Source organism: Petaurus breviceps, unplaced genomic scaffold, assembly GCF_028583685.1.
Source record: "Petaurus breviceps papuanus isolate PSGF00001 unplaced genomic scaffold, PetGlider_PUasm1.0 90723, whole genome shotgun sequence".
Lineage (NCBI taxonomy): Eukaryota > Metazoa > Chordata > Mammalia > Diprotodontia > Petauridae > Petaurus > Petaurus breviceps.
This window is the reverse complement of record NW_027187323.1, coordinates 727,033-753,559: the sequence shown is the minus strand read 5'-3', so window position 1 is coordinate 753,559 and position 26,527 is coordinate 727,033. Positions and strand designations below refer to the sequence as shown.

The window sequence follows — 26,527 nt, the reverse complement described above, 5'->3', positions numbered from 1 at the left end:
TAGAAAAGGAAGTGTTTGGGGAGGAAATGAATTGTTTGGGACATTTTAACTTTGAAGTGCTTTTGGGGCATCCAGTGCAGGATGTCCAAGAAGTGTTGGTGATGTATGACTGGAGTTCAGGAGAGAGACTAGGCCTGGGAAAAAGTCTGATCTTCCCCTCTCAGTCCAGTGGGAGACAAGACACAAAAGCTGAGAGACCTAAAAACTTCCAAGGTATAAAGTAATAGAGAAAAATAGACCAGAGGATAGAGGGAAGGAGGTGGTGGTGGTTTGTCCTTAATTTTAAAAGAGGATCAAAAATTCTGTCTCAATTCTTACATAGCCCTTGGAAGGAAGTTAAAAATGTCCGTGTTCTACATGACCCCATGGACAAAATCCTTGGGGTTTTCATGGCAAAGATACTGAAGTGGTTTGCCATTTCCTTCTCTGGTGTATCCCCATTTTACAGATGAGGAACTGAGGCAAGTAGGGGTTAAGTGACTTGTCCAGCTGAGGTCATACAGTTATCAAATCTCTGAGGTCACATTTGAACTTGGATCTTCCTGGCTCTAAGCTCCATTGCACCACTAGCTGCCCCTCCAAGTAGAGATGCAGGCTGAGGTGAGAACTGTGACTTGGTGGAGAGGCAGCAGAAAGAAGCATGACCTGAGCTGAGTGAATGACTGAAGTCATGTTTTTGTTTTTGTTTTTTGGAGGGCAATTGGGGTTGTGACTTGTCCAAGGCTATTGAACGTTAAGTGTCTGAGGACAGATTTGAACTCAGGTCCTCCTGACTCCAGGGCCGGTGCTCTATTCACTGTGCCACGTGGCCACCCTGGAGTGAATGACTTTGAGACAAAGAAGAGGGAGGGAGCAGGTTTGCTAGGGAGAAGACACTCTGTGTGAGGGAATCATGGGAAAGGAGAACAGTGACATAGAAGAGGTGGGTCTCGGAACTCAGCCAGCAAGTTCAGGGATGACTGGGAGCTGTCTAGCTGTGCCATTTTCTCCAGTTTCTCCCTTGTGAACCTTGTGATTTCAGTTCATCTTCCCATCCACAGTGATTGCTCAAGGAGGTAAAGTTGGAAGTAGACAGTAGGTAAAATCAGATAGGCAGCTAAAGATGTAATGTCAGGAATACCTGAGTTCAAATCCCGCCCCATCCACTTACTAGCTGTGTGACCCTGGGCAAGTCCTTTGTCCTCTCTCAGCTTTAGAGTTTTCATCTATAAAATGAGGATGATAATAGTACCTACTTCAGAGGGTTGTTGGGGCATCTAGGTGGCACAGTGGATAGAGAGACAGGCCTGGATTCAGGAAGACTCATCTTCCTGAGGTCAAATCTGGCCTCAGACACTTACCAGATGTGTGACCCTGGGCAAGTCACTTAACACAGTCTACCTTAGTTTCCTCATCTGTGAAATGAGCTGGAGAAGGAAATGGCACACCACTCCAGTGTCTCTGCCAAGAACTCCCCAGATGGGGTCACAAAGAGTTAGACATGAATGAAAAATGACAGAACAAGAGCGACACCAACGGGGGCTGTTATGAAGATAGAGTGAGATAATATATATGAGCCCTTTCCAGATATTAGATGTTATCACATCATTATCATCAGCCAGTCCTCCAGGCTTTTCTTGTGCCCTATGGGGAGAGCCACAAGCTCGGTTAGATCTCCTGAGAGAGGCTCAGGTGTGTGATCTGTGCCCAGGTGATTTGTCCACTTCATGATCTCAAGCCAGTTGGAAAGCTTTGTGTCTCTAATCATCTTTCAGTGGCTCCATGATGCCATTGGAAAGATGCCCCTTCTGACTGTATAGGTCATCACTCGTGAGCAGCTTCTCATCCTGGGCCACACACGTCCACATCTTTCCATGAAGGGCCTACCCAACATGTAGGAGGCCTTCCTCCCTCTTTTAAAAATATTTTGTGGATCCTAGTGCAACATCCTGTCTTCTCTCCTTGTTTTGTCCTCAATGATGTCATTTATACCATTTCTTGCCTATGAGTCATCTCTGACTCTAATCCACAGCCAACCTAACTTCTCTGACCCCTCCCCTCACACCCTGTTTGAGTTGGTTACTACAGTTTTGAATCTCCTGACATCAAGGTGTTACCGTACAGTGCTACATGGTAGCATCAAAAACATATCTTTTAAAATTCAATTATTCTGTTGGTGATGAATAGAATCACAGCCTGGAGGATTGTTATTTGTCCTTTGTTTTTGAAGAGGGCCATGGCATCAGGAAGGTGAGGTGCAAGTGAATTGGATTTAAGTGAGGTCACCAGCCTCACTTTTCTCTTCTGGAGCCATCTGGGTCCAGTGGCAATATACAGATCAGGATGACTGGAGATGGCCTTGGATGCAATGGGATTCCTTGGCCTTTCAAGCTAAGGTCTTTAACTGGTCTTAGTTTGACTGAGGCAACACCCATTCAGTGATTAAGCCTAGGCAAGAAGTGAGACAGAGAATTGCCTCTTACCTTGTCAAAATAATGATGATGATGATGATATTTAAAAAAGATTACATGGAGCAGTTTGGGATTAGTGAAAGAATTGCAGTTTCCTCAATGGAAGCTAGGTGGTGCAGTGGATAGATTGCTGTGCCTGGAGTCAGAGAAACTCTTCTTCCTTGAGTTCAAATCTGGCCTTTAGACACTAGCTATGTGACCTTGGGCAAGTTGCTTGACTCTGTTTGCCTTAGTTTCTGCATCGGCAAAATGGGAATCTATTGGAGAAAGAAATGGCAAACCACTCTAGTATCTCTACACGCAGAAAAATCAAATGGGGTCAGACATGACTGAAAAATATTATTCACCCCGTTTCCTACTCCTTTTCAATGATGGGCCCTGTTCCTTGTCTGTCTGTGCATGCACACACGCACGCACGCACACACATATGCATAAGACTCAATGGACTTTCCATCCAGCCGTTTGCCATGGTCTGGGAAATGGGCATTCTTCATCAGTCTGGTTTTCCATCTGTGGATTGGTAAGATTATTGTCTTTTAAGTGACTCTGAATCTCTCCAAGGAGATTATGGAATGGTCTGGCACTAGATGCAATCATTCTAATGTCATCTGCAACCAGGAACATTTGGAGAACTTCATTTCTAGGGAATTCGGTTTCTATTTGGAGGACATACCAGGAGGTGTCCTCCCTGACATCAGTGAATATCTTTGGCAAATAAGTATCTTTCTGGCTATTTTATTTTTCACTGATATTCACAGATTGTTGTTGGATGACTTATTGTTGAACGAGGTTGTCTCTGTCGTTGTCTCTATCATGGAATCAATTATAATCATATGCAGGGAGGCCTTGTTGGAGGAGAGTCCCCAAGGCTGTGTTTTACCCCACTGAGTCAAATGGTTTTTTGTAATCATCACACGATAGACACAAGAAGCTCTCATGTGTTCTCCTTCTCAGTCAGCTGTGTTACTACAGAGATGTACTCTGCTGTGGACAATCATCTGTGAAAGCCTGACTGTTCCCCTCTCATGCTTTCACCTGGGGATACCCTCAGTCCACGTGTGGACCACTTTCATAAAGGTGCTCTAGCAATGGCAAAGTACTCATTGGGGTGGTAGTTGCTGGTGTCTTCTCAGTCACCTTTTTTAAAAAATGAAAACCTGGGCCGGCTAGATGGTGCAGTGAATAGAGCATTGGCCCTGGAGTCAAGAGGACCTGAGTTCAAATACAGCCTCAGACGACACTTAACACACACACGCACACACATAAAAACTAGCCGTGTGACCTTGGGCAAGTCACTTAACCCCAATTGCCCTCCAAAAGGCAAAAAAAAAAAAATGAAAACCTAGGTCTGTAACTTTTCCATCCCTTTAGAATTTTTCTTACTTTGAGATATTTTTTTAAATGGGTCCTTGAGTATCTTTGCAATGGTAGCCCCTCCAGCAAGGCTCTCCCCAGTAACTTGGTCAGGGATAATTTCTCTTTTTCAATGTCATCTTCTTATGCATCATTGAGATACCTACTGCCACTGTTCTAGGCACGAGATGATGAGAGATTTCTGTAGAAACACCAGCTGATTTGTTCCATTGTACACATAGTTGTTCTTCCTCTGGTTTAATCTTGGCAATAATTTGCTTTGACTGGGTCGTGTGCCATTTGTTTTCCCTTAGGATCCTTTCCCTCTCCATTGCCTTTTGTTGTTTATTTATTTGTTTTTGAAGTGATACTGTTTGTAATCTTCTGTCACCTGCTTCTGTAATGTTTTACAAATCAATTTGTACTCTAAATTTGTATCGTTGGCTGCCTCTCTCTCTGCTTGTTGAGGATTTTCTGGCTAAGAAATTTTTCTAGGCTCCTTTGGTCTTCTTTTGGAAACTATTTTTATTAGTTAAATTTCTCTAACAAATAGTAATAATAAAACTCAATGTCTTTTCTCTTCCCCATTTTTTAGAGTTATCCTTCTTAATCATTGGCTAATTAGATATCTCCTTTCCCTTGACCCAATTCAGTTCAATTCCATTGGCATTTATTAATCTTACTGTGTGCTAGGCACAGTGTCAGGCCCTGAAGATATAAAAACATAGAAAAAGTCTCTGATCTCAAGAAACTTACATTCTACTAGGGGAAAACAGCACATTAAGTAAATATAAAATACAGGCTCCTTCTGGCTCTAAAAGTAAACTAATTTGATTGGAATGTAGATTGATTACATGAGGGAGAATAATGTGAAATTTAGTTAGCTGGGAACCAGTTTGTGAAGGGCTTTAAATGTCAAACAAAATAGTTTGTATCTTTATTTTAGGAGGTGATAGGGCTTCTTTTTTTTTCTTTTAATTAATTAATTAATTTTTAGTTCTCAACATTCATTTTCACAATATTTTGAGTTACAGTTTGGTGATAGGGCTTCTTGAGCAAGGTGAATGGCATGGTCTGTCAGCCTGTCAGTAAGCATTTATTAAATGTTAGGCACTGTGCTAAGTGCTGGGGATACAAAAAGATACAAAAAACGGTCTTTGTTCTTGAAGTGCTCATGGTCTAATGATCAGAGTTGGCCTTTATGAATATCAGTTTGGCAGCTGTGCAGAAGCTAGATTGGGGAGGAGACTGAAAGCAGCACAAACAATTAGGAAGGTGTTGTTATAGTCCCGAGGTGATAGAGGAGCTTCACGAACAAGAATGGTGGTCACATGAGTCGGGAAAGGGATGGATCCAAGAGATGCTGTGGGGGTAGAATTGACATTTGGCCTCTCATTGGATATAGGAGTTGAGGCAAAGTTCAAAGTGGAGGATAACTCTGAGGTTGTGACCCTGGTTTACCCTGGTGTCCCTGACAGAAATAGTGAGGTTTGGAAGAGGGGCTGGCTTAGGGAGAAAGATGATGAGTTTCATTTTAAACACTATTGTTGTTTTTTGTCCTTCCTTCATGAAGAGGACCATGACATCAGGAAGATGGTGCCATGACTTGAAAGTGAATTGGATTTAAGTGAGGCAGGGCTGTGCAAAGTTACCAACCTCACTTTCTCCTCCGGAGCCATCTGGGTCCAGCAGCAAGATATAAATCAGGATGACTGGAGATGGCCCCTGAGATTTTAAACATATTAACATATTAAACGATAGTAAGCATATTAAGTTATGGAATAGAACATCTTATGTAAAGTGCTTTATAAATCTTGAAGTCTTACATAAATGGTTAGCTTTTTATTGTTGTTATTATTATGTCTAGCAGGAACATATGGTGATGGGCACTGAACTCAAGAGAGAGTTTTGGACTGGGTGGTCAGATTTGGGAGTCCTCTGCCTCAAGGTGATATAGTTAAACCCATAGAAGCTAATAAGCTCACCAACGGAGACTATAGAGAGATGAGAAAAGAGGCCAGGACAGGATCTTGGGGCTGGGCCATGGATAAAAATCCTGTACAAGAGACTGAGAAGGAGTGGTCAGACACATAGGAGGAAAACCTAGAAGGAGCAATGTCACTAAAACCCAGGAAGGAGAGGTGTCTGCCATGGAGAGGTCAACAAGAAGAAAGACTAAGGAAAGGCCATGGGATGACCTTAGGAAAAAATCAGTTTCATTTGAGTAAGGTCAGAAACCAGATTCCCAGAAACTGAAAATGGAGCAGGAGCTCAGCTGGTGGAGCTAGTGTGGGTAGAGAGCTTTTTTCTAGTTTGATTTTAAAAGGAAGGAAAGAGATGATGACAATTTGAGGAAATGGTAGCATCAAATGAAGCTTTTCCTTGCTTTCAAAGGATGGGAGAGATCTGTGTGTGTTTGTAGGCAGCAGGGAAGGAGCCAGTGGACAAGGAGAGGCTGAAAATTAGGGAGGGAGAGGGTGATCAAAGGGATAAAGTCTTAGGAGAGTATAGCAGTGCTTGTCCAAAGGGGATAAGGGGGTAGGAGGAAGGACTCATACAAGATATTACACTTGTCCCAGTCATCTCGTATGAGGAATAATTCAATCCCAGTGCACTTCTAAAGTTGGCAGAAGCTATCCCCTATTCCTGACAGGCTGTAAGGACCTCAGATATCAAAGCTTACTCCTCTCCTAGCCTATTCCAGTGTTCAGTTCCCTTTTGCCTCTTGCCTTAAAGCCTTTTCTTAGGATGCTCCGTTAGCCTGAAACAGGAATGGGAACCCTGTGGCTTTGAGGCCACATGTGGCCCTTTAGGTCCTCAAGTACAGCTCTTTGACGGAATCCAAACTTCACAGAGCAAATCGCCTTAAGATTTGTTCTGTAAAACCTGGACTCAGTCAAAAGGCCACACCCAAGGACCTAGAAGGCCTCTAGGATGAGGATTCCCCACCCCAGGCCTAAAACCATTGTCTTTCATTCTTTTTCCAGACCTACTTCCTTGCTGCTTTTTTTTTTAGGAAGAAACTTAAGACCACCCCTTCTAAGAACTCCCCAAACATTGAATCTTCCTAAAGCACAGTCCTGACCATGTCATTCTTACTCAAGAATCTTTAGGGACCTTCTCACTGCTTCTAGGATGAAATACAAATTCCTTAGCTGGACATTTCATGTTCTTCACAGTCTGACTCCAGCCTTCTTTCTAAACTGATTTAAACAACTACTCCCTGTTCTACACTCTATATCCTGCTAAATGTACTGCTCCCAAAACTCAGCATACCATTCATGGCCTTCATGGCTTTCTACAGACTATCCCTCTGTCTGGAATGCTCTTCTGCTCCCTTCCACCTCTTAAAATCCTTGGCTCGGGTGCTACCTCCTGGGAAACCTTTCTGATTGACTTAGTTACTTGTGCTATCCTCCTTACATTAGCTTGTATTTATTTATCTTGACAGGTGGGTGGTACAATATTCAAATCTAGCCTTAGATACTTACTAACTGTGTGACCCTGGGCAAGTCATTTAACCTTGTTTTCAGTTTCCTCATCTGTGAAATGAGCTGGAGAAGAAAATGGCAAACCACTCCAGTATCTCTGCCAAGAAAACCCCAAAAGGTAGTCACAAAGAGTCAGACAGAACTGAAACAATTCCACAAAATAGACTTCTCTATTTACATGTTCTGTTCCTCAGTAGAACATATGCCTTGGGAAGGCAGGGACTCTTACTTTTGTCTCCATGTTCCTCAGTGCCTCAGACATAGTAGGCGCTTTATAAAAGCTTGTTGCATAGTATTAAGCGTCCATCACATCCAGCGTGCTGTTGTTCTGTGTCCTGACTAGCCGTCCTCCTGTCTCCTTCCCTAGGAGCGCCTAGCAGTGTTGGAAAACCAGGCAACTCAGATCCGGGCCCAGGCTGTCCAGGAATCAGAGCGATTGGCCCGAGAGAAGAACTCTTCCCTGCAGCTGCTGCAGAAGGTACCATGAGGTTGGGGGCCAGGGATGGGGAAGGAAGAGGCTAGCTGGGGAGAGGAGTTAGGAGCTGAGGGAACTGGGTTGAGATGAACTGGAAGAAGCCTTATCAGCATATCTCTCCATATTCTATCCTGGCTACCCTGAACTCTAGGAGAAGGAAAAATTGGCAGCCCTGGAGAGACGCTACCATTCACTCACAGGGGGGAGGCCTTTCCCTAAGACAACATCGGCACTCAAAGAGGTAACTGGGCTCTGGGACTGGAGAGGGTATGGGAAGCTACAGAGCCAATGGGATCACCTTGAGGACTGTCCTCATACTTTCACCCCTGATGTCTCGATGTGGTTTGGAGAGTGATTGTGTATGTGTCTGGGGGAGTGGGGCAGGTGGCACAGGCATTTGACTTGGTTCTATATTAAGCCAGATGTTTGGGAATAAGGAATTTAGGATTTGGGCTCCCAACTGCTGCGTTTCAGTTGTCCTTATCTTGGGGGAGCCCACGGTCCTGATACCCAGGCTGCCCCAGTGGGTGGCATTGCTAAGGACCCCTAATGCTCAAGAGGAAGCTAAGAGTTTTGGGGTACAGGGTGACTAGTGTAAAGTGTCACAAAGCTGGCTGCCCAAGTGTTGCAGGAAATTTAGCCACCCTTACTTGAGCACCAGACATAAGGTCTGGTTTTTATTTATTTTTATTTTTAAAGTTCTTATTAATATCTTTTGTTTTTGCATCATTGACATTTCCTTATGTATCGAACTATCTCTCATAACAAACAGTTAAAAGGGGGGGAAAAGTCAGCGACACTAGCCAATATATATAAAAAGTCTGACATTACATGTAGTATCCATCATCCATTGACTGCCCCTCTGTATAGCAGGGGGAGGAGGACAAGTTTTAAAATCTAGATCCAGGCTGGCAACTCCCAAGTTGGCATTGGGGTCTTAAAAAACAATTATAAACATTTGTATTTCTGTAATGTTTTAAAGTTTGCAAAGGTCCCACGCACCCTGCTGGTGTCGGGAGTTCAGGTCTCATTATTTCCATTTTAGTGATGAGAAGCCTGAGGCTTAGAAAGCTTAAAACAGCTTTGCCCTGGCTAACACAACTAGTTTGGTTAAAGTCCCCATAGGTCTTCTAAATCTAAGAACAGTTTTCTTTCTGCTCCCACTGCCTCAGGGCACCTGGCATCAAATGCAGGCTTATGTCCGTGTGCTGGGAATGGGACCGACCGCTAGTACTGGTCTAGTCCTGAGATTCACATGCATCTATCTCTCTGTCTTCTCTCTCCCTGTGTCCTCCCTCCCCACTGTTAGAGCCTCTCCCCTAACTGCTTCCCCATACACAGTGTGCATTGGGCCTGGGGTTGGTGACTGTATTGAGAGTAAGAATGTGAGGACCCCTTACTCACCACAACCCCTCTCTGTAGGATGAACTGCATATCTCTGAGTCCTCAGAGTTGGGGCTGGAGACTGAGGCTCTGGGCTCTTTGCCCAGGCCCTCCCCGCCCGGGGCCGCCGCTGGCCCCCTAACCCCACCCGCCACCACACAGCTCTGCCCCAAGATGCAAGAGGTAATCACTGCTAACTGCATGCCTGCTGCCTGTTCCTGCTTGGCTCGCATTCCTGCAGCTCTGCCTGGAGAAAGAACAAGCACAATGGTGTTGGTGGCGAACACAGGATGATGGCTTTGGCTCCAGAGTTTGGAACTCTGTGTGTGTGTGTGTGTGTGTGTGTGTGTGTGTGTGTGAGAGAGAGAGAGAGAGAGAGAGAGAGAGAGAGAGAGAGAGAGAGAGAGAGAGAGAGAGAGAGGGAGAGATTCTTTCCTAACATAATATGTCCGGTTGACCTGTGCCAAACCAACGTGCCAAATTTTGTTTGCTTACATTTTGTATTTCATTTATCTCCTATCTTAAAACAAAACAAAAAAATCTCCCATTTCTTCCTCTTCTCTTGTGATGTCTGGAATGTGGCCTGGTCCTGCCAGAGATGGTTGGTCTGTCACTGTTCAGGGCACCAAGCATCTAGGTACCATGCCATCTTTTCTGCCAGGATCTTTTGCTGATCCCTGCTTGGGCTCTCTTCCTGGGAGCCCTCTTATCTTTCTGATGGTGCCTCTTGCCTTTACCTCCTCCTTTCTCCCATCTTCTCTAGGGTAGATGGGAGTCCAAGATGGTGCTTAGTAGTGTTCTTGATAGTTTCCTGAGGCTGCATGTGTGTGTTCCTGATGTTGTGGGTACCACTGTTTTTCAGGCATGTGAACCTTGAAGACCTTGAAAATGGGCTCTGATTTTCAGTGGGAGTTAAGTGGCATGTTTATAGGCGTTAACCTGGGACAAACCCAATGCCTAGTCTAGAGGGCTGCAGTTTCCATAGCCAGAAGAGTTAGAAGTCAAGGTGGCAAAGCTTGGTGACATGAGGACTGGATATTTTTAGCCATAAGGGCTGAGTGCTGCCAGGCTATGGAGACAGAAGCGGCTCTTAGAAAGGTGCCAGGGTTCCCATCCCATGGTGGATCTCGTGGGGAAAAACTAAGCAGTTTCCTATCCTCTTATCCCAACTCTGGATTTGATTTTGCCTGCCTGGCATGGACTGTTGGTTCTTTGACTTGGCTTGGAGTGTTGGGTGCCTGGTGCCAGGGCAGTGTGCTGCTAATCTCTTCTCCCTCCTCCTCCTCATTCTTGTTCTTGCCATGTGGTCTAGGATTATGTGAGTCTAGCAGATGTTCTCCAGCTCTGTGCCCGCTTGGACCCCAGTGCTTCTGCTCCTCCCCCCCACGCTCTCACTCTTTCCCTGCCTACCAATGAGGTACCCACCAATGAATATGCCCACTGATGTTTACTGTGTGCCTAGTGGACTCCCCGTTCTAGGGCTCTCTGGATCTCACACCCAAGGAGACATCAGCAGTGATTAAAGAAACTACTTCCCCAAGGGGAGGGGCATGGGGTTGGCATGGGGGTGGGTTGGAAATGGCTATTGTCTTTTTTCTCAGGGCAGCTCAATGCCTGTTCAGCAATTAATGGCATATGGAAGGTCCTAGACCTCCTACGGACATTGTGAGAACCCCAACTCACTGAATGCCCTGGACGCCATAGGAATTCCTAGCTGGCAGGCAAACTCCACGTCCTTGGTCCTTCATCTTCTTTCCTTGGGGGCTTTTCTTGGGCATTGCCTTTCTGCTAACTTCTCGCTTTCCCTCCATGCCTTGTGCCCCCAAGTATGTGACGCTTGAGCAGCTAGAGGAAATGTGGGGCAGTGGCCAAACAGGCACTGTGCCCACGTCCCCAGCCCCCACACTCGGCCCTCCCCTCCCAGGCTCTGCCTCCCGAGCTTCGCCACCAGTCGCCTGCCTTCCCGCCATGCCGCCATCCTCCTCCTCTTCCACTTCTTCCTCCGTCTTGCCCGAGGTTTGTGGTTCCTGTACTGTTGCTCTTCCCCATCTCCTCCCCTCTCCGTACAGTCACCCACGGGTGTGTCTGTGTGCGTGTGCCAAAGCTGCAGTGTGGCTCCTGGGGCTGCCAACGTCAGAAGCTCTGGTCCTGCCTACCCTGGCTTGCAGGCCTACTGGGATTGGCCGGCAGTGCCCAGAGCACTTGGGTTCTGACCGGTGGGTGTCATCTTTGGCGTGAGGGTATTTCGTGGCAATGGGAGTTCTGTTTGCTAGGCCTCTGCTTCTCTTTGCTTTCATATCTTCACTGTGATGGCTTTCTCACTGTTTCTCTTTATATTCCTTCACTTCCCACCCTTCTTTCTCTTCACTTTCCCCTCACCCTTCTCCCTTCCCCCTCTTTTCTCTCTATTTTTCCTTCTTCTTTCTTCTCCTTTCCTCCCTTTTCTCCTTCCCTTCCTTTCCTGTGTTTTCTTCTCTTTCTCCTCTCTCCTCTCTGTTTTTCTTCCTTACTTGCCCTTATCCCTTTTCCTCCTCCTCCTTCCTTCTACCTCCCTCTTTCTTTTCCCCCTTCTTCCTCTCTTTCCCCTTTTTCTCCAGATGGAGAAGCTGTTACTTCCTGCCCTAGACTTAGAGCAGTGGTACCAGGAGCTCATGGCAGGGTTCGGGGATGGCCCATCCGCCTCCCCCCGCTCCTCCCCTCCACCTCTGCCCGCCAAAGCTTCCCGACAGCTTCAGGTAACACCTCACCTCCCCTCACAGTTCAACCCTGACTTCAGCTCTGTTCCTTTCTGCTCTCTCTTATTCCTGGTGAGTTCTCACCTAGGACTAAATTGAGCATCCTTGGCGGAGAAGAATGGGGGTGGGGCATGGGAATGGGGCTGCAGGGACCAAAATTCTTCATCCTCTGGGGAGGGGGTTGCCCTGAAGTCAAAAGCCAGGATGAAATGGCTCCAAGGAGTGAAAAGTCCCAAGGGAAGCATCAAACTTGCATCTTGTCTAAGGGATTGGAACCAGGGTGGGGAGGGGGATGTACTGACAGTTAGTCAGTAGGTATTTATTGAGTGTTCACTGTATTCCCAGCACCATGCTATCTATGTGAGTCGGATTCCACTCTGACACTTCTCTCTGAGCCCTGAACTCCCAATACTAGATGATTTTCACTTACATTTATGGTTGGGGTTGGGGTTGGGAGAATTTGCCTATCCAGCTTAGCTCTGAGTATGAGGTTATGTCCTCTAGGACTGGTGTTTCCTGGATCAAATTGACCACATACTATTGTCCTATGATGTACAAGTGAGAGGCAGTATACACAAGGCCAACATAATCAATTATTAAATTATCAGATTAATCAATAAATTAATGACTAAATTAATAAACTTGTTAAGCTCTTCTATGTGCCTGGCACTGTGTGATACGTGCTAGGACTAAAAAAAGATAAAATCAAAAGAGTCCCTTCCCTCAAGGAGCTTACATTCAAATTGGGGAGACAATATGTATACATATAGAAGATAGAGATATCCATTAAACATACCCATGGGGTCTGGAGTCCTTGGAAATTGAAGTAGAGAACTAAGTGCTGCTGAAAACCATAATTTCAGGCAAAGGAAAAGATTCCTACAAGGTTCCTATAATTTGAGGAGCATTGAAAAGGCCTCTTTGCTCCCCAGTCCTCTCACCCACCAGACTTCTACCAATCGCTTCAATGGTCCCCCAGATGCCACCATTGAGAGGTCAGGGAGGATGAAGACTGAGTTTAAATGGCCATCAGATTTTGCCACAGAACTCATCGATTGGGAAGAGCAGTTTGAGTAGAGTGTCAGGATGGACAAGAGGGAATGTGGTCATTGTAGATGGACAGTAAAGGGGAAAAAATAGGATGGTAGTTTGGGGGACAACAGAACCAGGTGATGATTTTTGAAGGATTACAATGACCTAGGCATTTCGGAGGCAATAGGGAAGAAACTGATGGAGGAGAGATTGAAAACTGCATGAGAAGAGTGGATGATCAAGGACAGACTCCTAGAGCAGATAGGGAGGGGATGAGACTGAGGGTGTAAGTGATAGGGTTAGCCTTGGCCAAGAGAAGATCCATCCCAGAGCCTGGAGCAAAGGGGATGAGGACAGGTGAAGGTGTCAGGGGCATTGGAGGCGTGCAGTAGGAGGAATGAAGAAACTCTTGGTAGATGGCATTAGTTTTCTGATCGAAAGTTGAAATCATCTGCTGACAAATGGAACTGGGGTTGCATTGGGGACTTGAGAAAGAAGATTTGGAACAGGTACTGTGGATTGTTTTATCCCTATGAGTTATAGAATAGAAACACAGAATGTGTGATGTAGGGTGATTTAAGAGGACATTGAGTCTAGCTCAGGGGTGGGGAATCTGCAGCCTTTATATAAGGCCACATGTGACAGCCTCTAAACCCTTACATGCAATCCTAGGATTACTCTGTAAAATTTAGATGCAGTCAGAAGGCCACATGTGACCTTAAGGTTTCAGGTTTCCCAACCCTGGTCTAACTCATACCTGGACAGGAATCACTGCTACAATATCTCCAACAAGTGGGCACCCAGCCTCTGCTTAAAGATATTTAATGATCGGGAGCTCACTACCTCCCGAAACAGCTCATTCCCCTCATGGATATCTCTGAAAGATCTGAACTTGTCTCTTCAGCTTCTACCCCATTGCTCCTAATTCTACCATATGGGGGCTAGAAGAAAACAGTCTCTCTCTTGGAACTCTATGAACCATCAGTAACTTGGCATGAATTAGTTCTCATATCTTTTGCAAGATCCTAGCCAGAGTAGGTCTGGATAGGGATCAGGTCTAAATGTGGGGACCATATCAGGAGAGGGAAGGCAGGCCTCAGAGGGGAGGTGGGGGCTAAAGTGGGGAGGTGGGCTGAGGATCCTGGGCCCTCTGAGGGGAGTAGAGGGGTGCTATCAAAGAGGTCAAATAGGAGATGATGAGGAAGACAAATTTCACCTGTTCGGGAGCTTTGTTAGGACCTGGCTCACCCTGGCTGCATTGACTGGTAGCAGACAGAAGCTGCTGTGAGGCCAACTCCCCTGGGGTCAGAATCACCTTATGTGATGTTGGCTGGTATAATTGGGAGGCTTCAGCTGTACTGAGTGAACTCTGTTCCTCTTTCCCAGGTTTACCGCTCCAAGATGGAGAGTGAGGCTGGCAGCCCCCTGCCTCGTACCCGCAGTGGGCCCATCCCTTCCTCCTCTGGGTCTTCATCTTCTTCCTCTCAGCTCAGTGTTGCTACCCTGGGCCGAAGCCCCTCTCCTAAGGTCTGGGACTGGGGGGCAGGGGTTGGTGAGGGAAGGTGAAAGTAGGGAAGTCCCTGTCTTGGAGCTCTAGAGAGGATGCCCACGGGTGCCCATGTGTGTTTGTGTATGTGTATAGCTGGTCTGTATTCATATTGAGGAGGGGGTGGGCACAACAAAAATCATCAGAAGAGTTACCTGGGAATGGGGTCCAGTCCCCCTGCCAGGATGCTGATGTTTGTCACTTCCCCCACAGAGTGCCCTCCTTAACCAGAATGGCACAGGGAGCCTGCCCCGTAACCTGGCAGCCACACTGCAGGACATTGAGACCAAGAGGCAGCTGGCCCTGCAGCAGAAGGGTGAGTGCTGCCCAGCTTCGTCCTCCCGCCCCCGACGTACTCAACTTGTTCCTGCAGAATCCTTCAGGATCCTTTTGTTTGAATTAGGGCCCTAGCCAAGAGCAGGGGAGATTTAGGATACATATGTGTGTGTATGTGTATACATATATACACACATGCACGTGTGTATGGACTTCCTGACCAAAAGAAGGGAAGATTGTGGGCCAGTGGGAACATTGCCTTACACATAGTAGGTATAACTCAACTGAACTGACCAGGGATGTAGCTTTTTCCCTAGAAGCTCAAGTAAATAGGAGAGACCCCCATGAGCCTAACTAACTAATATAGTTAGTTAGGTGCAACAGTTTGGGGAGCCCTCAGGGATAACTTCCTGGGCTCTTTACTTTCGGGGACCCAGGAATCCCTGTTTTCTGTGTGCCCTCCCTTCCTCGTCTCCCACGTCCCATGTTTTGGAGTCTACAAATGTTTTGAAAGCCCACGTCTATGCCTTTTTCTCCTCTTGTCCCCTCTGTGTCTCCTCCTTTCTGCCACCCCCATCCTCTGTCCGGCTGCCCCAGTGCCAGGCCAGTCACTTCCTGCAGAGCCCCTGCCTCTCGACGACACAGCAGGTAGAGCGGTGGGCACTATGGGCATTGCTTCTGGCCCGGCGGTTCCTCCCTTCCCCCATGGCAGCTGCATGACAGCAGGTCTTCCTGTCGAGGCTCTGTGCCAGGGCCCTTGGCTCCTAGGGCTGGTGGCTCTCATGCTAAGCTGTTTGGGGTATTTAGGGCCCTGGTTGTAGAGGGTAGAGGAAGTAGCTTTTACCCTGAATTCTTGGGGGGCATTGTGCCCCTCTCCTCAAGTCTGGCCCCTGTGTTATTCCCCTGTCAATTACCCTTGTCCTTCCTCTTCTATCCTGGCTGCTGCTGCACCTCCTGGGCAGGACCTGAGCAAGGCCTGCCTGGCCAAGCCAGGAGCCTGCCTGTGACTGGCATTGCTTTTCCCACCCCCTATCCCCAAGGGGGTCTGATGCATGTGCTCTACCCAGCCTTCCTTGCTCCTGGCTGCAAGATGGAAGAGGCTGGCAAACTGTTGATCACTGGGAGGGTCCGTGGGATGGACATTGATCAATGTGGAGGAAAGATGCGGGCAGGAGGTTGGGGGAGTAGTGTGATCCTGAGCTGACGATGGCCAGGGGAGCTGCTGGTATCTGGAGCAAGCTGAGGGAGGGCACCCTGGGGGGACCCGCCAGTGCCAGCTGCTGCCAGTGTTGAGCTCTGTCCCCAGGAGGCCCTCTCCACTGATCCCACTGCATTTATCCAGAGAGTTGCCAGAACACTCCCATCTGGGCACCGTGCCCACCATGACATCCTCTCCCCCATGCAGGGCAGCAGGTGATCGAGGAGCAAAGGCGACGGCTGGCTGAACTCAAGCAGAAAGCAGCAGTGGAGGCTCAGTGCCAGTGGGAGGCCTTGCACGGGGCAGCCCTCTACACCCCCGCCTCGTCAGGCTACCCACCTCTCATGCACCACTCCATCCTGCATCACCTGCCAGCCAGTCGGGATCGGGCAGAGGAGGGGGAGCATGCCTATGACACACTGAGCCTGGAGAGCTCGGACAGCATGGAGACCAGCATCTCCACAGGGGCCAATTCAGCCTGCTCCCCTGACAACATGTCCAGGTAACGCCTGCCCTGGGTGCTGCCCCCAGTGCTGCCCCCCCAGCACCTGCCACATCTGCATGCCCACTCACTAGCCCAGGCCCTGAGCCACTCCCTTGAGGCGTCAACCTCTCTATTCACTCTCCGTCAGTGCCAGTGGAATGGACATGGGGAAGATTGAGGAGATGGAGAAGATGCTGAAGGAAGCCCATGCTGAGAAGAGTCGGCTCATAGAATCTAGGGTGAGCCTGGAGGGGAAAACGGGCAGGAGATTCGAATAGGAGCTGGGCCTGGGGTCAGGAAATCCTGAGTTCAAACCCTGCCTCAGATGCTTGCTAGCTGTGTGACCTTGGGCAAGTCATCTAACCCCAGTGTCTTCATCTGTAAAATGGGCATAATGATAACCCCTACCTCCCAGGGGCATTGTGAGGATCAGATAACATGATGCTTGTAAAGCACTTTCCACAGCCTGACGCAGTAGGGGCTTCGTGAATGTTTGTTACTTCTCTTCCTGGTCCCTCTGTATTCTTGCTTCTTGCATGGAATTGGCAAGTGACTGGACATCATTTACAGAGCCCCTGCTCTGTGTGTGGAAAAGAAGGTAGAACCTTTCTCCCTGCTTTGGAGAGGGAGGATTACGAGCACAGAATACTACCTATAAAAAGTGACTGATTGCTGCTTTTGCCAAAGGTTTTTTCTCTTTTTTAATATTTATACAAGGGAAGCTTCTCTGGGAAGGGGAGGAGGGAAAGCTATATTCAGAAATGAAGATGACATAAAAACAAAAGATTAAATATGAGATTTATAAGACTAAAAAAAAGAAAAAAACATCAAGAATACAGAGGTAAGGGGCGGCCAGGTGGCTCAGTGAGTAAGAGCACTGGCTCCAGTGTTGGGATGACCTGGGGATCAAATCTGGGTGCAGATACTTAGCACCACACCCAGAAATAACTGTCCGTGTAACCTTGAGCAAGTTACTTAACCCCGATTGCTTCAAAAAAAAAATACAGAGGTAAATAGGCCAAGAGCCCCCCTTCTCGCCTCCTGGAGCTTACATCTATGAGACAGAGGGAATTCTTGCACTCAAGACAAATTAGTTTGAAGGAGGAACATGGAAGACGTGAATTCAGGTGCAGGTGTGCTGGGAAAGCATGTACCATCCTTCACAATCTTGTCCCTCTCTTCCTCTGATTTTGAGGAAGGGTCCCGAGAGAGATGGAGTGGTGAGGAAGCCCTAGGAGGGGCAGGACCAGGCTCGGTCACGCTCTGTGTTGGCCCAGACCAAGGGAGAGGTGTGGGGCAGCAGAGGAAGCATGCCTGGCCCTGGGGACCCCTGATGTCTGCATCCTGAGGCCACCTTGGTTGACATACTAGTGATGCCTCTGGTCACATTTCCACTTTGCAATTTTGCAAATATTTTTCTCGTGAGTCCTGTCAGGTACAAGTGATATTATGCCCATTTTACAGATGAGGAAACTGAAATTTAAGGAGCTGAAGTGATTTATGCAGGGTTACAGAACAAATGAGTATTGGTACCAGGACTTGATTGGGGTCTTCTGTAGTGATGTGCCCTGAAAGAAGTGTGGCATGAGCTGAGAAGGAGGGTACTTCTGTTGATTTGTCAGCAAGGTTTCGAGATGCCCCACCCCTGCCACCTGAGAGCCAGGTGGCATGAGCGCCCCCGGGACCTCACCCTCCCTTCTTCTCACTGGGGTCACAGGAGCGGGAGATGGAACTGAGGCGGCAGGCACTGGAGGAGGAGCGCAGGAGGCGTGAGCAGGTGGAGAGACGGCTCCAGAGCGAGAGTGCCCGGAGGCAGCAGCTGGTGGAGAAGGAGGTCAAGATGCGGGAGAAGCACTTCTCCCAGGTGCGTGGGCATGTGGACAGGGGGCCTTTCCCAGAGGCGTAGGACCTGGGCATCTCCACGGTGAGCCAGAGAGGAGTCCTACACTCCGGGACACACCTGCACGTGTAAACACAGTGTGCGGTGCGTGCATGTGTGTGTGTATGTGTATGGTGTGTGTGTATAGACACAATATGCATATATTTGGATATATACATCCATAACTCTATGTAAGGGATGAGAACTGAACCTGTGATTTCATAAGTATAGTAATTACTAGAGAAGGAAACTCCTTTGATCACTGCAGGTTGGTACCTTTTCTACACCCTCCAGTACTGGAGAGTTTCCTACAGGACTGAGAAATCAAATGACTTGTTCAGGGTCACACAGCCCTTACATGTCAGAAGTAGACTCCAACCTAGTTCTTCCTGGATTCCAGGCCACTGCCCTAGCCACTCTTCCTTACCATCTCTTCACACTTGTATGTATCAAACTGGATGACATGCTTTTCTTTATTTTTAATTTTTTTTGCTTTTTTGGAGGGAGGAAGGCAGGGCAATTGGGGTTAAGTGACTTGCCCAGGGTCACATGGCTAGTTTTTGTGTTAAGTGTCTGAGGCCGGCTTTGAACTCAGGTCCTCCTGACTCTAGGGCCGGTGCTCTATTCACTGCACCACCTAGCCGCCCCCGACATGCTTTTTCTTTAGGAGAAATTGCCCATCAGTCTTTCCACATCTTACTAGTGGTATTTCTTGTTCTTTGGGGGAATAAGGAAGGCCCAGAGTTGCTTCCCCAGCCTCCAAAGTCAGGCCAGAGAGAGGAGTCCCAGGGTGCCCTTTCCTACGGAATGGGGCTTTTAAAACTCAGGTACAATATAGTCTGAGCAGAGCTGGAGGACTGGGTACCATATTTTAGAAGGGCCTCTGACTGGGCCACCTAACTGCCCTGTCCTGTGAGATTCTGCTAAAGAAACTGGCAGTAGGGGCAACTAGGTGTTGCATGAATAGAGCACCAGCCCTGGAGTCAGGAGGACCTGAGTTCAAATCCAGCCTCAGACACTTACTAACTGTGTCAACCTGGACAAGTCACTTTGCCCTGATTGCCTGAAGGAAGGAAGGAAGGAAGGAAGGAAGGAAGGAAGGAAGGAAGGAAGAAGAAAGGAAGAAAGAGAAAGAAAGGAAGAAAAGAATTGGGGGAAGAGAGGATTGAGGGGGATGTGTGATAGCTAGCCTTTTCCGCATATTTGAAAAGCTGTCACTTGGAAGAGGGATTTGATTTGTTCAATGTAGCTCTAGGAGGGAGAACAAGGAGCAAGAGGAATATGGTGGATAGAGATCTGGCCCTAGAGGCAGAAGATCTGTGTTCAAGTCCTGCCTATGGCATGCAGTTGCAAATCACATAATTTCTTAGTGTTCTAGGCAAAGCTCTAAGTCTATAACTTGCAGAGAAAATATTGATCTGCATTGATGGGGGAACATTTATGAAATCACAGGTGCAGTCATTCATAAATAGAGGGAAAAAAAGAACTTCCTAACCATCGAGAATTATTTAGGTAATGAGTTCACTATTGCTGGAAGTATTCAGACAGAGTATAGGTGGTCACTTTCAGGGAGGGCATAGTGGAGATTCATCAGTGGCACAGGAATTGAGTCAGATAATCCCTAAGTTTTCTTCTAATTTTGAGATTCCTCTTTTCTTTGATTATTTTGAGGACTTTGGCCTAGTTAAATTTTCCTAGTTAAAATGTCAGCCTTGAAGACTAACCAGAAAATCCTTTTTGTTTTAGAACTTGATGTTGAAAGTCTTTCTGAAATGTCTATCTACTTTCCCTGCCTTAGTAAACAGAGTGTGCCAAATGGAGGGTCCTCAAGGGCTTAAAGTTCCCTGTTCTGAGTGTCAGTGATGGCTGTGCTGTAGCTGTTGACCCTGTAGGAGATAATGATGAATCATTGCTGACTTCAGGGCAAATCCTAAGAATTGCCGGTTTTAGTAAAATGGAAGACCCTGGTCTCAGCTAATTTGTTCTTTTCATTTGCATCTCTCCTAAGAGATTATTTGGGGGGGGGGGGGAGAGAGAGAGAGAGAGAGAGAGAGAACACCAAGGATATGAATCTTAAAATGTTAGTGCCGGAAAGGACCTTATAAATTATCTAGCCCACGACATTGATTGCACAGATGAGGAAACAGAAGTTAAGTGGTTATCTGAGTTCTAGTAATCAAGGCTTTTCTGTGCTACTTATAGTGAGGAACAACTTAAGAGTAGATAAGTACAGTAATCACGGTAGAAAAACTATGGGTTTCTGTATTCAGCCTATTGTGCTGAAGTAGTTTATTCCTCTCTTCTCCTTTTATTCTTCCCTTTAGCTATAGGCATGAGAGAAGGAGGAAAAAAGGGTAAGGATGGTTGTCTCCTCATTACAAGTGGAGAAGTGGAGGCCCAGAGAGGGTCAGTAATTTGTCCAAGGTCACACAGCAAGTCAGGGATAGAGCCAGGACAAAAATCCAAGTTACCTTAATTATCAACTGGAAGACTTGTGAAGGGCAGAATGGTAATGTTGATATGGAGTGGGTGAGGGCCACAGAGGCTGCTTAAGAGTTTTGGCCTTGGGGCAACTAGGTGGCACAGTGAATAGAACATGAGTCCTGGAGTTAGGAGGACCTGAGTTCAAATCTGTCCTCCGACACTTGACACACTTACTAGCTGTATAACCTTGGGCAAGTCACGTAACCCCAATTGCCTTGCCTTCCCCCATCAAAAAAAAAGAGTTTTGGCCTGTGGAGGAAAGGGAGGTTCTCCAAGACAAATCACAAGGAGTGAGGAGATGTCCTTGAGGTCTGTTCACCTTTGCCCTCTTCTCCCATCCCATAGGCACGGCCCCTAACCCGATACTTGCCCATCCGCAAGGAGGATTTTGACCTGAAGACACACATTGAATCATCAGGCCATGGTGTAGATACCTGCTTACATGTGGTGCTGAGCAGCAAGGTATGTGTGTGCACATGAGAGCTGGGGATGAGGCTAGTGAGGGCAGGGAGACTCCTACAGCCCTGCCGTCTCAGACACAATGAAGAGCCTTGAGAACCATCATTTCCCTCCCTTAGCTCCAGTACCCAAAGATTTCTGGCCAAGCACCCTCGTGGGGTCAGGGACAGTGTGGAGGGCATGTGTAAGGCATGGGAACAGAAAGAGGAGAACTGCCCAGAGCTGCTCTGACCTAGTGTTCCTGGGGGCCTTGGGAGGCACAAGACATAAAGCAAGCTGTGTCATCCAGAGGGCAGTAATGCAAACTTGGTGTCAAAGGTTGTTGTTCAGGCTTCTCTGACTCTTCATGACCCCATTTGGGGTTTTCTTTGTGACCCTATTCAGGGTTTTCTTGGCAAAGATACTGGAGTGTTTTGCCATTTCTTCTCCAGCTCATTTTACAGATGAGGAAACTGAGGCAAACAGGGTTAAGTGACTTGCCTAGGGTCACACAGCTAGTGAGTGTCTGATGCCAGATTTAAACTCAGGTCTTCCTGACTCCAGACTGGGCAATCTATCCAATGAGCCATCCAAAGACCATTGGTGTCAAAGGACATGCATTCAAATCCTGATTGCTGTTTCCATCTTAACCAAGGCACTTAATTTCTGCGGACCTCCATTTCCTCGACCGTAAAAAGGAAGGATTGAACTAGATGTGCTCTAACCCTATGATCTTCTCCCCAAAGATCTCCTTACCCTTAAGGAAAGAAGTGTGAAGATAAGATTTGGGTGTTCATCATGTATCCCGTCAGGGTTCCGCCATTCTGACTCCCTCCCCTCCCCCCAGCCCTGCTCCACCTTTAAAAGAAGCCAAGGAATTGGGGGTGGGGGGGTGTCTGCTGGTTTGAGATCTTCCCCTTCTCTTGGTTTCTTACAAGGTCTGCCGGGGCTATCTGGTCAAGATGGGGGGCAAAATAAAGTCGTGGAAGAAGCGCTGGTTTGTCTTTGACCGCCTCAAGCGCACCCTTTCCTACTACGCTGGTAAGTCATGCCGCTATGCAGGCTGATGTCCACAGCTGCTCCTCCTCAGCCCCACCCCCAGAGAGCCAGGCAGACCCCTGGGAAGCTGGACCCCTCCCCCCTCATGCCCCTTGTGGCCCTGGAGAGATGCAAGGAGTGCATTTTCCTTGGTATGCCCCACTGCTCTGTCAGACTAGAAATCAGGTGATTATTATTCATTTTTATCAATAGTAGTAGTAGTAATCACTAACATTTCTGTAGTGCCTACTATGTGCCAAGTGCTTTACAAATATCATCTCGTATGACCCTTGTGGCAACCCTAGGAGGTAAGATGCTGTTATTATCCCCATTTTGCAGATGAGGAAACTGGGGCAAACAGAACTTAAATGCCTAGCTGATGGTCACACAACTAGTCAGTTTCTGAGACTGGATTTTTACCCAGATGTTTCTGACTCACGGCCCACTGCTCTGTCCACTGCACCACCCAGCTGCCCAAGTTGACCTGGGTTGGGATTCTACCTCAAATGTTGACTAGCTATGTGACTCTGGGCTAGTCAGTTTACCTCACTGAGCCTCAGTCTTGTGATCTGTAAAATGGGGATAATAATACTTACTCTATCAACCTCAATAAGGTTGTTGTGGGACGGGGGGGAAGGTTTTGTCAATCTCCAGATAATAACCCTTTTTTTTGCATAACCACATGGCATAATGGATAGAGAAACAGCCCTGGAATCAGGACAAAGCCAGATTCAAATCCTGCTTCTGACATATGCCAGCTCTGTGATTCTGGGGGTATTAACTCTATAAGTTGCAGAACAAGGATAGCTATGCCTTAATAGAAGGAGCTTCCTCACCATGGAATCACAGGTCTGTTCCCCTGAAAAAGTCCTGTGCATTTCCAAGAAGGTTAAAACACTCCTGTGGACAGTAACTGCCAGAGGATGCATTGTCCAAACCTTGCTTAAGGTCCACAAAGACCTTGCTCAGGGTTTGGTCACATTCCCTTGGAATCTCCATCCTGGGACCTCCAGGCACATCGATACCCAGACTTTTGTTTTACCTGGCAAATTTTCACTTGAAACAGTGGCATCAGCCAAATGCATTGACAAGTTACAAAACTCTCTTTATTTTTTATTTTTTGGAGGGGGGAGGGCAGGGCAATTGGGGTTAAGTGACTTGCCCAAGGTCACACAGCTAATAAGTGTTAAGTGTCTGAGGCTGGATTTGAACTCAGGTTCTCCTGACTCCAGGGGCAGTGTTCTATTCACTGCACCACTTAGCCGCCCCAAAACTCTCTTTAAAAAGTGATATTTGGCCGATTCTCATCTGTTTTATCCATTTCGTGGATTATCTGCATGTTAGATTACCTAATCCCAAAATTGGGTCCCTCTCACTTCTCTCCCCCTGAAGACTAGCTAGGGATCATTTCAAAGAACATTCATGTTCCCTCCATCCTTCATCCTGCCTCCACCCAGAGCATATTGGTGCAAGGGACAAGAACAGACATTTATGTTACTTTAACACTGGCAAAAAACTTTACCAACTAAAACTCCTTGTGCTTAAGTGATTTGTTCATGGTCTTTCTGTGAGCATCTGAGGTTAGATTTGAACGTAGGTCTGTCCTAACTCCAAATCCAGGGTTCTTTCCACAATACCAGACTGCCTTTGCAATAATGGTTGAGACATGGTAATATACACTTATCACAATACAACAGTGCCTCATTTATATGGTGGTGCTGGTGACAGAGGTGTTCTACATAACCCAAGCTTCCCAGTCATGGAACGTTTTTCTAAATACATTTTCACTGATATCTTTTCATTTATATCCCCTACATTTCCCCCTATGTCCATGCCCATCCATCTCTGTAACAGAATAAAAAAGAGAAAAAGACAATTCAGCAAAACTAATCAAAACATTGAAAACGTTATTGGCAGTATTCCATACCCATCATCCCCCAGCTCCACAGGATGACCAGAGATCCTTCTCCTATATCTCTGGGGCCAAATTTGGTAATCATTTCACCACATTCAGCCTCAAGTGCCCCATTGATGTTGAGGTAGCTAAACTTTTGCTTCCATACACTCCAAAATTTGTTGATATGGTCATCTTCAGCTAGACACTTCTAAGAAGTGTCATATGTTTGCCTACCTTCTTACACAGAACACAGTCTAACCTTTTATTGGCCGTTGGGTGGAGACTTGAGCCTGGGCCATCTGCTCTCAGTTTCCATCCTCTTTGTCTGTAAAATGAAGAGGTTGAACCAAATGATCTTTCCAGGTTCCTCCCATTTTTAAAACTGATCTCGACTACGCAAAGGTTTTTGGGTTTTGTTCCTCCCAATTTTTAAACGTTTTTTGTTTAAAGTATTGAGTTCCAATTTTTTTCTCTCCTTCCCCTCCCTGAGACAGTAAGCATTTTTTTAAACCTATGTTTGGGCTCCTGATTGTGTTACTAGCATTCTGACCTTCAGATAAATGACAGGCTACTCCTTCCCCTCTGCTTCCCCGTTTAATTAAAAAATTAAATTAAAAATTAAATTTTAAATTAACCCAGTGGGTGAAGTAGAAAGAGCCTGTAGTCTGAAGTTTTATATGTTCACTATGGTTCCACTACTTATTTCCTGTAAGACTATAGGCAAGTCATTGAACTTCTCTGGTCTTCAGTTTACCCATTTGTAAAATGGGGAATGATAATAGCTAATAACTATATATTGATTTAAGAACAATGCTTTGCACAAATTATCTCATTTTGATTCTCATAGCTGTTATTTAAGGTAGGTGCTATTATTAACCCCATTTAAAGATGAGGCAGACTGAGGCTGAGAGCGATAATGTTATCTGCCCAGGGTTACACAGCTAATACATTTGTGAAGCAGGGCTCAAGCTCAGATGTCCTCAGAGCCCCTCCTGCTGGTGCATGCTATCTGTTCTGCCAGCTAAATGCCTTCCTGTATTACCCACTTCGCAGGATTTATTGAGGAAAGTGTTTAATAATGTGACACAGGAATATAGTCTATTATTAATGAAGGTAATCTGGCAGAGCATTTTGTGGGGCTTCTTATGGGTGCCAGACATCTTGCGTTGTGCCCCATTGTGCCCTCCCCTTGTCCCGTCTCTCTAGGAGAGTGAGCTGAAGCAGTGGGCATTAGTTAGCCCAGAGATGACAAGACTTTGTTGGTGGATGTGGAAAGGGTGGAGATGATTCCTCCCAGCAGTCACTGAAGGGCTCCCGTGGGGAACAGGGAGTAGGTTTGCCCTGTTTGACCCGAATGGACAGAACCAGAAGCAATGAGTGAAGGCTTCAGGAGGCAGATTTAGGCTTTCAAAAAGGAAGCAACCCAAATCTTTCTTAAGAGAGCTTTCTCCAGGTGGAACGGGCTTCCTGGGGAGGTAGGAGCTTGTTTCTCTCTGCCTTGGATGTCATCAGACAAAGGCCAGATAACCACTTTTTGGCATACTTTTTGAGGGACTTTGACCTCTAAAATAATAATAATAGTTAACATTTATGTAGTGCTTACAATGTGCTAAGTGCTTTACAATTATTATGTAATTTGATCCTCACAATAACTGGGGAGGGGGTATAGGTGTTATTTTTATCTACATTTTACAGATGAGGAAGCTGAGTCAGTCAGAGGTCAGGTGACTTGCTCAGGGTTACACAGCTAGTAAGTGTCTTTAGGTCTGGCACTCTATACTCTGCACCACCTGACTGTCACTGGGGTATCTTCTACCTCTGAAATCCTGTGACTGCCTCTCTCTAGCATGTTGTTCTCTTCATGCTTGGCTCAGAGGTTGTAAATGATTTATTTCTAAAGACTGAGATTTTGCATCTCAATCCTGGAAGAGACAGCTCAGTGAAGGCAGGGAACAGGGGGAAGGGGAGGTAGGGATGGGGCCAGAGGATAGGCAAGGTTTGTCCTCCCCATTTCACAGATAGGAAAACTGAGGTCCATAGAGGTTGTGGTGAGGCAGGCCAGGAAATCAGTGGCAGAGCCCTGGGACTCCCACCTACCTGCATCTCCCAGGTCTTCCTTGTCAAGTGAGCACTACTCTTCAGCCCCTGTCTCTTCTCTTCTCTTCACAGACAAACATGAAACTAAGCTCAAGGGCGTGATCTATTTCCAGGCCATTGAGGAAGTGTACTATGACCACCTTCGAAGTGCTGCCAAGGTGAGGGCAGGGGAGAAGGAAGGCCTTCTGAGAGCACCAGCCGGGGCGGGGGGGGTGGGGAGGGGCGGGGGGCGTGTAGACTGAGGCCACTGAGGTGGGAGTATGGGGCAGTA

The 26,527-nt window shown here is 46.9% G+C and overlaps 1 protein-coding gene across 15 annotated transcripts in view; it reads left to right on the top strand.

Moving 5' to 3' along the window:
• Window positions 1–26,527, top strand: part of PHLDB1 (pleckstrin homology like domain family B member 1) — a 62,664-nt gene that overhangs the window by 33,477 nt on the left and 2,660 nt on the right. For 2 of the 15 annotated variants that reach the window (XM_069066646.1, XM_069066648.1), the window contains 13 exons: window positions 7,662–7,772; window positions 7,921–8,010; window positions 9,192–9,335; window positions 11,750–11,887; window positions 14,306–14,446; window positions 14,679–14,781; window positions 15,339–15,389; window positions 16,147–16,441; window positions 16,572–16,662; window positions 18,141–18,287; window positions 21,132–21,248; window positions 22,163–22,265; window positions 26,329–26,414. In XM_069066646.1, coding sequence (XP_068922747.1) covers window positions 7,662–7,772; window positions 7,921–8,010; window positions 9,192–9,335; window positions 11,750–11,887; window positions 14,306–14,446; window positions 14,679–14,781; window positions 15,339–15,389; window positions 16,147–16,441; window positions 16,572–16,662; window positions 18,141–18,287; window positions 21,132–21,248; window positions 22,163–22,265; window positions 26,329–26,414 — 1,617 coding nt within the window. Of the gene's footprint in view, window positions 1–7,661; window positions 7,773–7,920; window positions 8,011–9,191; window positions 9,336–10,464; window positions 10,570–10,979; window positions 11,169–11,749; window positions 11,888–14,305; window positions 14,447–14,678; window positions 14,782–15,338; window positions 15,390–16,146; window positions 16,442–16,571; window positions 16,663–18,140; window positions 18,288–21,131; window positions 21,249–22,162; window positions 22,266–26,328; window positions 26,415–26,527 lie in introns of all 15 variants that reach the window. The other 13 variants (XM_069066650.1, XM_069066653.1, XM_069066647.1 and 10 more) reach the window with 8 other exon arrangements.